Raw genomic sequence first — 16209 nt, forward strand, 5'->3', positions numbered from 1 at the left:
CGAAGCAGACAATCGCTTGACATTGAAATTGTAAGCTTAATGTAGTTTAGTTTCATCTCCCCCGTCGCGATAACCTTCGTGGTTGAAAACGACGTTAAACACCAAATAAAGAAAGAAAGTTTCATCTCTTTGTTCCACCATCACCCAGCCGACGCGGCGACTTCCTGGCGTGGCCGTAAAGTCCGGTTACTCGATCACGTCGCTCTCTGCTCTGTGCATCGTCAAATATGTTCATGCTTTTCACCTGTTGCACGTGAGTGAGTGGAGACTCGGCTCCCCCATAATCATGGTCCAACAGGCATGCGAATCATTAATTCTGCTTTTTACACGATGAGTCTTCTTCTGTCAATTTAATGCATACTAGTTACAAATTAAAATGACAGTATGATTTCTTCATTAATTAACTACTCATAATGATAATACATGTATTATACGTGTATACTTTACATACATGTTTTATAACATAAAACCCATAAATGTCGTGTCTGACACACACAGATACCCACTTTCTGGTCATTTTCATCAAATCCTTACGGTACTGAGGCTTAGCAATAGGGAAATGTGTTCAGGACGTGAATAGTTATTTGACCGGGCGAAGCTGGATTGACTTTGGACTTATCATGTATTGGAGCCATTCTTCCGTTCTGGGGACGAAATCCGTCTGTTGAAAAAAAAAAAACTACTGTTTGTGTTTTACTTTACCCATACACACGCACACGTTTTTGTTCCTCTTTTTTTCTCTTCATCCTCTTTTTGTTCTGTTTTCTTCTCCTGTCCACGACATTACTGCTTCCCCTCAAACCTATGATGTATTTTTTCCGTGCATGGTTTATCCCTGTCTCTTCCCAGAGACCAGGCAGTCCGGTTACAGTAGCTCGGGTACTTTGTATCTCCCCCAAACTCATCAACTTAAGTTCATTACAGACAGAATAATTAGCATAGCCGCTAATTCAACAGTGTATAGCCTATAGGCTCTCTTTTTCTTTTCTCTCCTCGACATTCAACCCATGGTCCCCCTCGACCACTACCATCTTTGACGCAATGTCACTGTCAGAAAACTCACTGCCTTCTTCGGCATCATACAATTCATCATCTGACAGAGACTCGTCAGTGGTAAGACATAATGCATTCTCATCATACTCCAACTCCTTTGGATCAGACACACCTGAATGACAATGCTTCTCAATTAAAAATGTACACATGCTTTTATGTGAGTTAGGGAAGTATAAATAGAGAATACTATATATGGCTTGCTGTGTCGTACCAGATTTTCATGAGTTGTTTTTTTAAATATTGAACTGCGAGCGAAAGCGAGCTGTTCACTATTTGAAAAAGCAACGAGTGTAAATCTGGTACGAAACAGCAAGCCATGTAGTATTCTGTTTATCCTACATACAGTACTTACGTGTCTTTTACTGAAAAAGCCCTGCAGTCGAGGCAGCTAAATTGAAGACGCTTGTTTTGGAACCTCGATCTCTTCTAAAACCTCGTGCAATCTATTACGTCAAAGCAAAGAAATGTCACTCTGAAAGTGTGGCGTGACGTGTTAGTTCTAAAAATTCATCGAAGGTAATTAGCGAGCGCAATCTTTTTTCTTCTATAATGACGTTTGTCTCGGTGACTTTGGCATCATAAGCAGTGGAAAAACAGGTCCCTGCCAGACTTGCTTGACATGACCTCATTTACATGATATATACACACGTGTGATTTGAACGATTATTATCTCACGAGTGTCTCTCTCACGCATGTAGGATGATATTATTAATCAAATGAAAATTTACTAATAAAATGTTCTATTATGTCACTAGTGGAACCAGGAGGCCGAGGCCAGAGATTTAAAACAAGGGAGTACTTCCCACATTTCTCATACGGCCAAAGAATGGTGCAGGCTGCACTGGCTAAGAGTCTACCTGCCATACCATTGCCAGATGACACCAGCAATCATCCAGGTACAATGTAATCCCATTTTTATTTTGTTGAAAGGCAAGATTTAACCAGAAAGTAAGGAACTAACTCAGGGGTTCCACTTATTGCACACACAAAAGTATATATAATATACGCAGTTTTCAGCCTCCGTACACATTTTCACCGACATGTTGCATTTTGTCACGCAAAATTACAATTGCACTCAAAAAACTAAATAGCCACGAAGAGAGCACCTGAACTCCCACCTCTGATTCTCCCCACCCGCCTTGTTCATCACTGTTAACACTTGTGTACTTATCGCCAGAGGCCATAGTACCAGTGCTCTACCGAATTGAATCTTTATTCCTTAGGTCACTGCCACCGGCGATAGCCATATAAATTATATGAATGACCAGCTCTACCGAAGAGGAAGATTGCATTACATTTCTTTGGGGAGGGGGGGGGGGGGGGGGGGGGGGGTCATGAGTCACAGAATAAATAATTGATCCTGCTGTGTTCAGCAAAACAATGGTCTGCCTTATCACACATGCCATCAGTTTGGTGCACTGCCGATTCAGTTTACAGGCCAGGGGTGTCCGGGTCTACTCTGATTACATCGGACTGACCCACAGTGATTGTTTTTCAGGCCGAAATATCTTCCATTTAGCGCCATGCAAATAGTTCAGTTCCTCGCTTAGAGGCCTATTACCTGTACAGAGCCACTGCAAAACGCAAACAGACCGATCTGTCGTCGGAAAGTGAAAGAACAGAATCTGATGAAGGGACTTCTTTTAGTTACTTATCATCATCATGTCCAGTGATGGCGCTAGTACTTTTTTCAAACCGGTACGCAAACTTTTATGAAGCAAACAGTCCAGAAAAAAACGGTAGGCTGGTCATTGGAACCAGTTAGAATCCAGCTCAGAGTACTGGTTTTATAGTTTTGCCAGCGAAAAAAGACGCGGTAGTTCTAAAAATCAACGGCAGCCAATTTTGTTCGGGGATTTTTTCGTTTCAACCGGTAAAATACCGGTAATTACCGGTTAAAGCCAACACTGCATGTCTTCTCAATTGTAGTGAGAAAAACACACTTCTCCTGCGCGTTTTTTCCCCCAATTAAGTTTGTAATGGTACGCGTTTTCCCCGGCTCATACGCATTTTTTCAGTCATGTTGTGTATGCAAACGCAAAAAGCAAAAACCCAGTGGAACCCCTGACTAACTAACTGTTATGCAATACTTCTGGAGGGGTGATCACACTACAGTGAACACAGTTTAGTTATGACTAAGATATGTAGTTAAATTGCTATTCTGATACACATGGAAGAATTCAGGGTTATGATTTGATAGTCTCACATGGACCTATTTCGGTCATAAGGCCATATATATATGTCAACGGAAGCTGCTCAATATCCTATATATTTACAACAATAAAGCATGCTTCCTGTTTCATCACCGTGGATGAATTAAGTGCTTGCATGCACATACCTGGTCAGGTTTGCTTCTGTTACTGGTCGACAGACGATATAGTTTGTACAAAAACTAAATTCTTGCCGTCCATGAAATACATCCCTGGTAAAAATTCAATTCCTGCAACACACCTTGCAAAACTAGTAGCTGCAGTCTAGCAGACGGTCTTTCCAGTGCTTTGTAATGAATCGGCAATATTGCCTTTGCCTATGCAACGCTCATATATATGCAGATCCCAATCTGATGAATGGACTGACCCACAGTTAACAGAGAAAATAAAGGACCCACTAGAGAAAGTGCTGAATTCTTGGGATGTAGTCTGATGATAGACGGAAGACAGACAATAGACGGAAGACAGACAATAGACAGAAGATAGACGGAAGACAGACAATAGACGGAAGATAGACGGAAGACAGACAATAGACGGAAGACAGATGGTAGATCGAAGACAGACAATAGACGGAAGACAGACGATAGACGGAAGACAGACGATAGATGGAAGACAGACAATAGACAGAAGATAGACGGAAGACAGACAATAGACGGAAGACAGACGATAGATGGAAGACAGACGATAGATAGAAGACAGACGATAGACGGAAGACAGACGATAGATAGAAGACAGACGGAAGACATACAATAGACAGAAGACAGACAATACACGGAAGACAGACAATAGATGGAAGACAGACGGAAGACATACAATAGACAGAAGACAGACGGTAGATGGAAGACAGACGATAGACGGAAGACAGACGATGTAGTCTGACGATAGACGATATATATACGGACGTTCAACCAGTATTTGGCTTCAGCTTGATTCAGGAACAAGAGGGCGACCGCAACTGAGTCGCATGTGTAGACAAACCATAATGCCTTTCTCCAGTCCAGTCTATGAAATAGGACTTACAGCTGATCTAGCTGGACTCTACGCAAGCTTCAGTACGAATGAAGTAAAATCTCCCATATCAAATTTATTATACACAAATATGAAAACAGTTAACTAGACTGTTCTAACTGTAAACCAACGTAAAGGGGAAATATGAAGCTCAAAAACAGGTTTAAGTCCCAAGCATCATGCAACCACAGGCGCTTTCTGTCTGTCTTTCCTACAGTTGACTGCAGCTTCGAACCACAGGCGCTTGTGACAGAGGACTCTACAAGCAGCCATCACTCAGTTGACTCCCAAATGGTGAGTTTTTATAGAGTAGATTATTTGTTGCCCTGTCTGAAGATATTTTGTTTTTGCGATTTGATTTGTTAAATGTTTGATCTGCATTACTTGTGAGTTTCCTGTGATGACCAAGGCAATGAAATATGTTTGCTATCTGCAGTCTATGTTCTTTTGCCTCTGAAAAACATGCATCAGAGTTGTGCATTCTATTTTTCCTCACTATTGATTGGATTAACGTTTTTAATTTGTGACTGTTTACTGTTAATGTGTTTTTTTGTGCCTATGATTCCATTTTCTGAGGCTGTGCTTATATTTCTTTATTTATCGTCACAGTTCAGTACAGACTTTTAACTAGTGAGAAGAGCATCCTTCCAAATGGACATGTAACAACAAATTTTAGTAGACCTGCTTCGCTTTATTAGCAAATCTAATGGCAACATTATTTCTCGAAAAACCTATAGTTCACTATTGACCAGCAGGGATAGACAAATAGTCTACCCGATTGCCAGGAGTGAGTAAAAAAAATCTGCCGGGCTAAGAGAAACCACCTGGCAACTTGTCGGCTGGCTATAAACATTCTGTACCAATGCAACAGTTTTGGTTGTAATTTCAAGTTTCAAAGCGATGCAACAATTGGGGCATGTGCTGGGCCAGCAACATTTCTGGCGGGCTAGTGAGTACTAGTGTAGTAACTTTCTTGAAGTTACTAGTCCTGTTGGCGAGTTAAGATTTGAAGATTTGGCCATCCTTGACAAGAATGATTGAGATTAAAAAAATCTTGATCAGCACAGAAAATAGCTAGGCTTTACTTTTTTGGTATTTGTTCAAGTCAATGGATATTCTTTTTGCATCATGACTTGTAAAACCCTTGGCAGATCTATGAGGTTGCACATGTGACCAATTGTATGAGCAGCAGTGATGGCCAAATCTCAAAATTTTAATTTGCCAGCCGAACGAGTAACTTCAAGAAAGTGACTAGCCAGACAGAAATGTTGCTGGTCCAGTACATACCACACAACAGATTATGAGTATCAGATTTCTTTGTACAATCAAAATAGAGGTGTTTTTGCAGATGCCAGAGGTTCCTGCATCTGCAGTGTTAATGTGGCTTTAAAACACCATAGTAGTACAACCAACACTTTTGCATTTGACCAGAATTTTCACTGGCCAGATGGGCGAGCTGCCAGACGGTTTCTTCTAGCGGAGACGGATATTTTAATCGCCTCTGGCAATCGGGCGGACAATTTAACCGTCCCTGAGCAGGAATGTGCTTATTGAGCTATATTTTCATATCGTGACGCGGGCCGGTTGGGAATTGTTTGGGCCGGTTCAAATTGCTGACCTAAAAAAAATAAGTTAAGGTAAACCCCTGGACACTAGTTTTTAGGACCTGGAGAGGACCCCAGACAATGGGGCCTCAAGGTTTGTCATACCCAGAACATCCGTTTTAAAGTTTTGTTCCAGCTGGGACTCATTGAGCCCGGTATCGCTGCGTGAATGACACATTTTCCACAAAACCACCCGCCCCATGTTCTATGAAAGATTTCTCTTCAAGGTCACATATCTTCTGCCGGAGGGAGGCTCAGTGCAAACTGACAGCAATTTTTGACGATAGTTATTGTGTTTTGCAGGATTTTTCAGACAAAGACATGACATATGTCCCAGACTCTGCCAGCAGCATTGACGGATCGCATTTGTACCCACCATTGTTTTTTGGGTCACAACTCATCACAAAAATGGCTACGGGAACTGAAAGTACTTGCCCTGCCCCTGCTGAACCTGCTTGTCCTGAGTCCACATCATGCCCCAAAGAAGATCCATGCAGAATCAAAGGATTGTCCTTCGCTGAAACAAAGACTGTTGGTGACAAAACTGTACCCAAGCCTAAGCAGCACTTTTGTTTGTTTTGTCAGAAACCACAATCACGTTTGCCTCGGCATATTGAGACGCAGCACAAAGATGAAAAGTCTATGGTCCCTTACTTGAATGCTAAGAAAGGATCCGGAGAAAAGAAGGCAGAGCTGACAAAGCTTCGGAATGCTGGTGACCATCAGCACAATTTGAGTGTTCTGAGAAATGTGTCTGGGACACTGGTGGTGAAACGGAGGAAGCGAGAAAGTCCTTCGGTAAGCAACTTTGTTGCCTGCCCTTATTGCCTTGGATACTTTCAAATAAAGGATATTTACAGGCACAAGTGCGTAGAAGCAAATGATGGCTCACGGAGGGAATTTGTAAAGAAAGGGAAGCTAATGTTGCCCGATTCTGAATGCAAGGAAGATGAGTCGGAGGCATTCCAGTCTTTTCTTGACACACTGCAGTCAGACCATATCCGTCTGGTAGTCAAAACTGACCCTTTGATCAAAGAGCTTGCGAGAAGCCAAGTAAAACGGCACGGATTTAACCCGAGTCGTTTCGCCCAAATACGAAACAAAGTGAGGGAGGTTTCACGTCTGTTATTGAAACTGCGAAAAGTGTCAGGACTTGAAAACGCTTCTCTCAAGGAATTTCTCACGCCTGAAATGTTCAAAACGGTAATAGAAGCAACCAAACAAGTCGCTGGTTACGAAGCAGAGGAATACAAATTCCGAATTCCATCCTTAGCCAACAAACTTGGCTACACAATCAAGCTGTGTGCTGACATACTGGAGGTCCAGGCCGTGGAAAAAAGGAATGACAGTCTGAAGTGTGATGTTCAGGGATACCTGAAACTCCATCAGATGAGATGGAATGAAGAAATTTCTGCCCACGCAAGTCGCAATCTGTATGAACAGAAAAAGGGACATGCAAAACGTCTTCCTCTGTCGAGAGACGTCGCCAAGCTCTCCTCTCACCTCAGCAATGTTTCAGCCGCGGCCACCCAAACCCTCACTACAGCACACGAAGAAAAGGAGATCAAGGCAGCATGGAAAAGCCTTGCGGAAGTCACTCTGACCCAGATAATCCTTTTCAACAGGAGAAGGTCAGGCGAGGCCTCAAGAATGAAACTAGTAGATCTAAATCAACACGAAACTCACGATGTGGATGTCTTCAAATCACTTAGCACATTTGAAAAAATCCTATGTAACAAGCTGACCAGGATTGAGATAATCGGAAAACGTGGCCGAATTGTCCCAATTCTCATGACTGCACAGGTGAAAGCAGCTGTGGAACTGCTTGTGCAAAAAAGAGATGATGCTGGTGTCAGCGGTTCCAACAAATTTGTGTTTTCTTGCACATTCTTTCAGTCGGAGGGGCACATTCGGGGATCTGACACGCTTCGAAAGTTTGTGACATCAGCGCAGTTGGCAGAGCCACAGTTCATCACATCTACTTCACTTCGAAAGCAGGTTGCTACTCTGTCCCAGATAGTCAGTTTGAAGGACAACGAGCTGGATGCCCTTGCTCAGTTTATGGGACATGATGTTCGCACTCACCGCGAGTACTACCGCCTCCCATCAGACATGATGCAGTTGGCCAAAGTCAGCAAATTACTCCTTGCCCTTGAAAAGGGGAAGCTGCAAGACCACCAGCGCTGCACCCTGGATGAGATGGAAGTGGCTGAAGATGAAGCCATCACCTCGGATGAGGAGGCAGGTATGTGTGACATTTTGAAGATGAATTCCTTTGCTCTTTTTGCACAAAATGAACACAGCTAGACTATCTCTAAATCTAGTATTGTAATAACCTTTTTTTTGTATTCTTAAATTCATCTTCTTCTCCTTCTGCTTCTTCTGCCTCTTCTTCTTCTTCTAAATTGGGGGGCTGAGATGGCTCATTCGGTACACAGCGTGGACTACATATAGTTCCTCTGACTCTCATAGTCACAGGTTTGAATCCCGGTCTCCCTCTCTCTGGTATCGCCTTTGTTGTGGCTAGTGACATTGAACCACCAATACAATTTTATTTGTTTTAAATCTAAATTGAGAACGTTCATACTTCAATGCACACTACAATGTGATATATTGTGCTAACATTAATTTGCATTACACAATAAAGCAAACATTAATACTACGGTACTTACTACATAAACTTTTGTACTTGCGATCTGGGATTTTATCTATTCTATCATATTGTAACTATTATTTACAGAATTTGTTGAAAAGGGTCACAGCCCTATTCCAGAACGATCTGCATCAGGAAGGTTCGCAACAAAAGACTCTTTGGCACCGCCACATAACCAGCCCTCTCCGCCTATGCATCAACCTTGTCCTGCTACAGCTGCACCTGACAGTAAGTCTTCTTCTTCTGTGTACGCATGCTATCAACTACAGTACTGCAAGCACTCCCAGTTTCGGATAAAAACAAATGCGATTGGTCACTTTGGCAGAAATAACAACTGTGAACAGAATGTTGATAGTAAAAGAAAGTAAGGAAGCAGGAAAGATGAGCCGGTGCCTACCTAACAGCAAACTAGATAGCTCCTGGTGTTCAAAAACAGGAGGGGCCCTTAATTTAAGTCCGCAGCGCTCCACTGCAGTAGGTGACAGTAAGTGACAATATGGGCTGAATCCATCCCATCTACATGGTGTTGGAGTGGGGACAGGACATATTTGAATGGCGATGTCGCTGTTCAGTGTCTGAAAGTCTCTTAAGTTTGTAGTTGCAAACATGACTTTTCTTTCTCTTTACCCCCCCCCCCCCCCCCCCCTCCTCACTCCCACAAAGTAACATAGTAGATTTAATTTCTTATTTGTAGCTGCCATTCCATGTAAAAGTGAATACATTTACTTATTTAGTATAAACTTGTCACCCTGGCATGAGGTAATATGACCGGCACGGTTGGCCTAGTGGTAAGGCGTCCGCCCCGTTGTGGGTTCGAACCCCGGCCGGGTCATACCTAAGACTTTAAAATTGGCAATCTAGTGGCTGCTCCGCCTGGCGTCTGGCATTATGGGGTTAGTGCTAGGACTGGTTGGTCCGGTGTCAGAATAATGTGACTGGGTGAGACATGAAGCCTGTGCTGCGACTTCTGTCTTGTGTGTGGCGCACGTTATATGTCAAAGCAGCACCGCCCTGATATGGCCCTTCGTGGTCGGCTGGGCGTTAAGCAAACAAACAAACAAAAAATGAGGTAATATCACAAGGGTTATTCATGTTTTTGTATTTGTCAGATTCTGCTGATGATGAGGAAGCACCAGAAATCCAAAGGAAGTTTCAACGGTGTGCTGCTGACAGCAGTGCATGCTCAAACAGTTCAGTATATATCTTTCTCCTTAGTCAACCAATTTTCCATGGGGGCGCGACTGGAGATGGATGAAGGTCAGGGGGTTCCTGTGTTCGAGTGGGAACAGCTTGAATTTAACTCACAGAGTTGTTTGTGTCCAACACGCTTGTCGGAGGTGTTTTTTTACGGCGTCAATGTTGGGGGGTGGGTGGGGGTTAAGGATGAGGGGTAGAACTGCATTCGTTGATGCATTTTGATTGTCTTACATCTGAAATGTATTTGTACCTTTGAAGAATAGTTCATTCCTGTACACTCATAACACGGAACACACGTTTATTTATTTTGAACATAACATAATTAATACAATAAATAATTAATTATAATTTTATTATGTCCCCAGGCGAGCCCCCTTCCTCCTGGACATTCTCTCCTGTTGGTGTGGCAATGATGAACAAAAGATGCAGTGTATTCACACAGATCACTTCTCCTTCAGCGTCATCTAACGAAAGTAAGCTTTATTGCATATAAATTAATTTAGAAACATGCTGGCGTCACCCCCCGCGGGTTAGGGGGAGTCCCATATTGGTTGGGACTAGAAAGAATTTACCCGCTGCTACCCAGCATGTCGTAAGAGGCGACTAACGGTTCTGTTTCTTCTCTTCTTTTGTCTTATTTCTGCCTTACCAGTCCTTTCACCTATATTTCCTTCCAAGAAAACTCTCCCTACTATTCCCTGCAGTTTTCCAATTCTTTTCTTGTTGTCTTATTTCTGCTTGACTGGATCCATCACCTTTATTTCACTTACCAAAAGTCTTCTTTTCCACATCCTTATTTCTCTGCACCCCGCATGTCGTATGAGGCGACTAACGGATTCTGTTTCTCCTTTAACCCTTGTTAAGTGGTTCTTGTATAGAATATAGTCAATGTTTGTAAAGATTTTAGTCAAGCAGTATGTAAGAAATGTTTAGTCCTTTGTACTGGAAACTTGCATTCTCCCAGTAAGGTCATATATTGTGCTACGTTGCAAGCCCCTGGAGCAATTTTTTGATTAGTGCTTTTGTGAACAAGAAACACTTAACAAGTGGCTCCCTCCCATCTCCACCCTTTCCCCTATCCCATCTCCCCCCTTTCCCTCGTCGCGATATAACCTTCGTGGTTGAAAACGACGTTAAACACCAAATAAAGAAAGAAAGAAATGCTGGCGTCATGTACGGACGATTAACTAAGCGCCCCATTACCTATTGTTGAATGACCGCTTCCATAGTGGAAACTCTTGTGTTTAGTTATTTGACAACGAAATTGATATTTTAAAAGCATATGTCTTTTTAGCTGTTGTCCTTTTTTTGCTATTTTGCATAATCTATCAATGATTTGAAATAAAGATAAGGCAGCTGAGAAATCTATCGTCTTTTTTTCCCCAGGTTCAACTGACAATGAGTACCTACCTGAACAGTGGAGCCATTCCAAACCAAAGAAGCTCAAATCAAAGGCAACGCGCAACAGTGAGTGGAAACATAATCATTGTCTTTATACCTCTTCTTTCTCTTTGTGAACTGAGCTTTAAGGAGCTGACTCAATCCACACAAAAGTTATTCTTTTAAAGTAGAACAAAACCAGTAAACTAGATAGTTATTGTGTTTTTGAGTAAGGTAATATCCTTCTCTGAAGCCCTTGAAAGGAAAAATAGAGCCTGTTCATAACGTGTTAACTGTTAATCTAACTAGGAGCGTATAGTTATTGTGTTTTTTGAGTACGGTAATACCCTTCTCTAAAGCACTTGGAAGGAAACATAGAGTATGTTCACAGACCTGTTTACCCTCCCGGAATTATTACGGATTTAGGGTCTAAATTCCGGTATTACGGAAATCTACCGGAAATTCCGGTCACAAGAACCATTTCCGTGTGTGAAAATTTAAAGTCGAAATTGTAGTACTAGTAGTCACCGGGATTTTGATTTCCCGAAAACCCTTTTAGCTCAAGGCGACCGGAACAGCCTTGTCTGAGCATGTGCAAAAACAAGGTATTTGTCGGTCAACGCGTGGTTTTTGTGCATTCGGTCCGATCGACATGGGTCGTAAGCGTAAGGCCGATCTCTCTGGGGAAAAAAACCAACCAAAAAGCTCAAGTTGTACAGGAATATCGGCAAAACTATCAAGTCAAGTGGCAGTGTCTGGCGAAGTCTAAGAAGAGCGAATCACTTGCATTTTGGTGATCGAATTGAGATCAGTGCAACAACAAAGCTAGTCAGTCATGAGTCACTGCAGTCGTTCGTCCGCGAACCAAGCGAACGTGTCCCGAGGTTAGACGCAGCATTAGTTTATTTACAAAATGCAGTACACAAATGAACATGGAAACAAACAAATTGTGTTTGGCAAAACATGAGCCTGCTTCGCATCGAGTTTATTTGACCAGTATGTCTGTGCTTCGACATTATCTCTTGCTACGGTCAGTGACTTGTGCTGTTGCCGGAATTTGAAAGTCTTTTTGAGTCTAAAAGTGATCTCCATTAATCTTTCTCCAATATAGCAAAGATCACAGTTCTTTGAATTGAAAAACTTTAAAGAAAATCTTTAAATAAAATGAACGAGCCGGTCCACAAAAAATAAAGGTAGCTTCTGGAGAGTGTTTTTCTGACTGGTTTTAATGCAGGATGTAAACAGGTCTGTGTTCATAACGATTAACTGTTAATCTAACTAGGAGTGGCATTTTGTCAAAGAGCAGTTCAAATCCGTACGTTCTTTAACATATCAAAATGGCCTTCTGCTGTCGCTCAGTTTTCTTGATTCAAAACTAAGCAGTAAATTGTATAATTATTTAAAAATGAATAAATAAGTGGATCAGTTAACAAGTGCAATGGCTAACTGACCTGCCACTTCTCATGCCCATTCGTGGCTTCTGTCCCATGCTTTGAAAATGAATGTGTACAGGGTCTGTAATTCCGGTTTTAATTTAGATTTGAAATCTTTTGTAATTAATGGATTACGCCCACATACACTTCCGTGTATTAGAGGCGGGGACGGGAGTCCCAGGAATTGGAAAAAAGAGGAGGTACTATATCTAACTTACATTGAACAACCAAAATGTAAGCAGCACTAAGATTGACAGTGAAAATGTGACAGTTTTAGTGTACTAGCTTTAGTGCCACGAAGAAGAATCAGAACAAATGTTGACTCGGGAAAATAAATGTCCATGCCCAATCAAGATTCGAAATAGAGACACTGAGATCACGAGTTGTCGGCCTAGACCACCAGACTACCCGGCGCTCATATTGAGTTGGCATGATTGTTCCTTATAAAGTTTTAATCCGATAACATATTTAACCTTTGTATCTCCGGTAATAGGTCTTGTGATATCTGTGTCCACAAAGGTTCAAACCAGCCACGTCGACTGTGGTTGGAGGAGGAGGTGAAGGCAGTGGAGGCTCATTTGTTAAAATATATCGCCACGCAAGTGCTGCCAAGAAAAGAGGATATCCAGAAGTGCCTTCAGGCTGAAGAGGCTCTGAAAAATCGTACCTGGCTACACGTCAAGAACTATGTACGAAACCGGATTACTGCTTTGCAAAGAAATCAGCGAAACTAAATAATGTTCCGCTTTTCAGCTACTGATCATCTTTCCAATGTTGTTGCTGATCACTACCACTAAGTAGATATATATCTAGTGCAGGTTTGTGTCTTGAGCTGTACTGGACAATGATTTACACATTTATCTTTATTTGTTTTTATTAATTTTTGACTATGAGCACACTGGTGGTTGTGTTTCATGTTAAATGATTTATTTAGTATGTGTTTATGCAAATCATTTTTGGCATTTTGAATAAGCTAGATGTGACCTTTCTTAGCACTGATCCAAAGGTCAGTTTAATATGCGGTCAAAACAATGATGGTGGAGGCAGTTGGCTATTTTTAATTCATTTGCATAGCAAAAACGAGGCTATATATCTATTGACAACTGACCACCTATTGAACACTCAAAACTTTTCAAATAATGGAAGCTTTCATTATAAAAACTTGTCTTGGTTATGAAACCTATGAACACTTATAAAATGCATGTGATTACATCAGCAAACAAAACAAAATATAAGCAAGTGAGTCATATTCTTTGTGGCTTTGCCCTTGTTTAACTGTATTATCATTATTTATTATCATGAACACAGACTACCATAAGGTCCGCTCCCCCCCCCCCCCCCCCCCCCCCCCCCCCCCCCGCGGTTAGGGGAAGAATTTACCCGATGCTCCCCAGCATGTCGTAAGAGGCAACTAACGGATTCTGTTTCTCCTTTTACCCTTGTTAAGTGTTTCTTGTATAGAATATAGTCAATGTTTGTAAAGATTTTAGTCGAGCAGTATGTAAGAAATGTTAAGTCCTTTGTACTAGAAACTTGCATTCTCCCAGTAAGGTCATATATTGTACTACGTTGCTAGCCCCTGGAGCAATTTTGATTAGTGCTTTTGTGAACAAGAAACAATTAACAAGTGGCTCTATCCCATCATCCCCCCCCCCCCTTCCCCGTCGCGATATAACTTGAACGGTTGAAAACGATGTTAAAACACCAAATAAAGTAAAGATAAGGTCCGCTATTAGGAAAGTCAAAACAATCAAAGTGTCATATGCACTTTGTCATCGTGTGTGACATTTTATTGTCAACACAACGATGGTGGTGTTTCACATGTTATGATTAATTCAGATCTTAAGTGTATATAAAGTGTATTTATGTACATGTACTTTTGACCATTTTAGATAAGCTTAATTTGATATTTCAGGGGCCTCTGTCAAAAGGTCACTACAGCATGTGGTGTCAAAGCAACCATTGTGGAGGCAAATGGCCTATTTTTAACAGGATGTTTGAAGATGTGTTTCTTTTATTATTTGTTTGAGAGACAAGAAGTTGGAAAAAAAGTGTTATTTCATGTTCTTTTGTCACCGAGGGCAAAGTTAGTCAATCATTGATATAGTAAAAAAAATCTGTTTTGTTTGTTGCCATTGAAATAACACTTACAACAGCACTAAACATGATGTTGCTAATTATCTTTTTGTGGACTATTCAATGGAGTGTTTTGAATTGTGCCATTTATCATGCAACAACTGGTTTATTTTTACGGTGGTTGATTTTCCATTATGCAAAAATATAATTCTATGGCTGAAGACTACCTCTTCTTCTTCTTCTGCGTTCGACGTGAAGACTACCTCATTTCATTCTATTTCATGATTATACTGAACACACTCTAGCAGTAGCCCTGCTAGTCCGTTTAAGGAAAGTCGACACATTGTATGTTCCCGTCAGAACAATGTATATACACTGGGTGCGTATGATGTTTTTTCGTTTTTTTATTATGAGCACACTGGTGGTTGTTTTTTTTAATTTGATATTTAATGATTTATTCAGAATGTGTTCTTGCAAATCATTGTTGGACATTTTAAAGGTGCTCGTCTGCATTTTTTCTCCTTTTTACTCACATGCGAAGCAAAAGTGAGTCTATGTACTCACCCGAGTCGTCCGTCCGTCCGTCCGTCCGGAAAACTTTAACGTTGGATATTTCTTGGACACTATTCAGTCTATCAGTACCAAATTTGGCAAGATGGTGTATGATGACAAGGCCCCAAAAAACATACATAGCATCTTGACCTTGCTTCAAGGTCAAGGTCGCAGGGGCCATAAATGTTGCCTAAAAAACAGCTATTTTTCACATTTTTCCCATTTTCTCTGAAGTTTTTGAGATTCAATACCTCACCTATATATGATATATAGGGCAAAGTAAGCCCCATCTTTTGATACCAGTTTGGTTTACCTTGCTTCAAGGTCAAGGTCACAGGAGCTCTTCAAAGTTGGATTGTATACATATTTTGAAGTGACCTTGACCCTGAACTATGGAAGATAACTGTTTCAAACTTAAAAATTATGTGGGGCACATGTTATGCTTTCATCATGAGACACATTTGGTCACATATGATCAAGGTCAAGGTCACTTTGACCCTTATGAAATGTGACCAAAATAAGGTAGTGAACCACTAAAAGTGACCATATCTCATGGTAGAAAGAGCCAATAAGCACCATTGTACTTCCTATGTCTTGAATTAACAGCTTTGTGTTGCATGACCTTGGATGACCTTGACCTTGGGTCAAGGTCCATGTATTTTGGTAGGAAAAATGTGTAAAGCAGTTCTTAGTGTATGATGTCATTGCTAGGTTTAGGTCAAGCATGTGAGTCGTATGGGCTTTGCCCTTCTTGTTTTTTATTATACTACATTTTAATTTAACTAAAAAGTTGTGACAAGATGACATCTTCTTAATTTTATTCCCCTTGTTTTTAACATGACTATTATAAGGAGAGTTTGCTGAGAAAAAACCCATTGTTTTACCTATACTTTTTTAAAAATACCTTTTTGCACAGTGGTTCTTCTCATCATGTGACTTAACTTGTTAGCGAAATTAATGGTAAGGATTATGATAAATAAGCAAAACACAGACGAACACCTTTAAATAAGCTAGATGGGACATATCTTAGGATTGGTCAAAAG

The 16209-nt window shown here is 41.1% G+C and overlaps 2 protein-coding genes across 14 annotated transcripts in view; one reads left to right on the plus strand and one right to left on the minus strand.

Moving 5' to 3' along the window:
* Positions 1–13871, plus strand: part of LOC138947063 (uncharacterized) — a 15161-nt gene extending 1290 nt beyond the window's left edge. The window contains exons 1-9 of one of the 5 annotated variants that reach the window (XM_070318485.1): positions 1–30; positions 1809–1949; positions 4489–4565; positions 6179–8120; positions 8616–8756; positions 9638–9718; positions 10091–10198; positions 11112–11192; positions 13058–13871. The exon at positions 1–30 is cut by the window's left edge and continues 301 nt beyond it. In XM_070318485.1, coding sequence (XP_070174586.1) covers positions 1880–1949; positions 4489–4565; positions 6179–8120; positions 8616–8756; positions 9638–9718; positions 10091–10198; positions 11112–11192; positions 13058–13272 — 2715 coding nt within the window. In that variant the 5' untranslated portion in view covers positions 1–30; positions 1809–1879 and the 3' untranslated portion in view covers positions 13273–13871. Of the gene's footprint in view, positions 31–58; positions 254–1808; positions 1950–4488; positions 4566–6178; positions 8121–8615; positions 8757–9637; positions 9719–10090; positions 10199–11111; positions 11193–13057 lie in introns of those variants that run through there. The other 4 variants (XM_070318486.1, XM_070318483.1, XM_070318487.1 and 1 more) reach the window with 4 other exon arrangements.
* The window catches only part of LOC138947066 (microtubule-associated protein tau-like), a 144840-nt gene that overhangs the window by 92960 nt on the left and 35671 nt on the right, over positions 1–16209 (minus strand). The window lies entirely within an intron of this gene.

This window comes from Littorina saxatilis, linkage group LG14, assembly GCF_037325665.1.
Source record: "Littorina saxatilis isolate snail1 linkage group LG14, US_GU_Lsax_2.0, whole genome shotgun sequence".
Lineage (NCBI taxonomy): Eukaryota > Metazoa > Mollusca > Gastropoda > Littorinimorpha > Littorinidae > Littorina > Littorina saxatilis.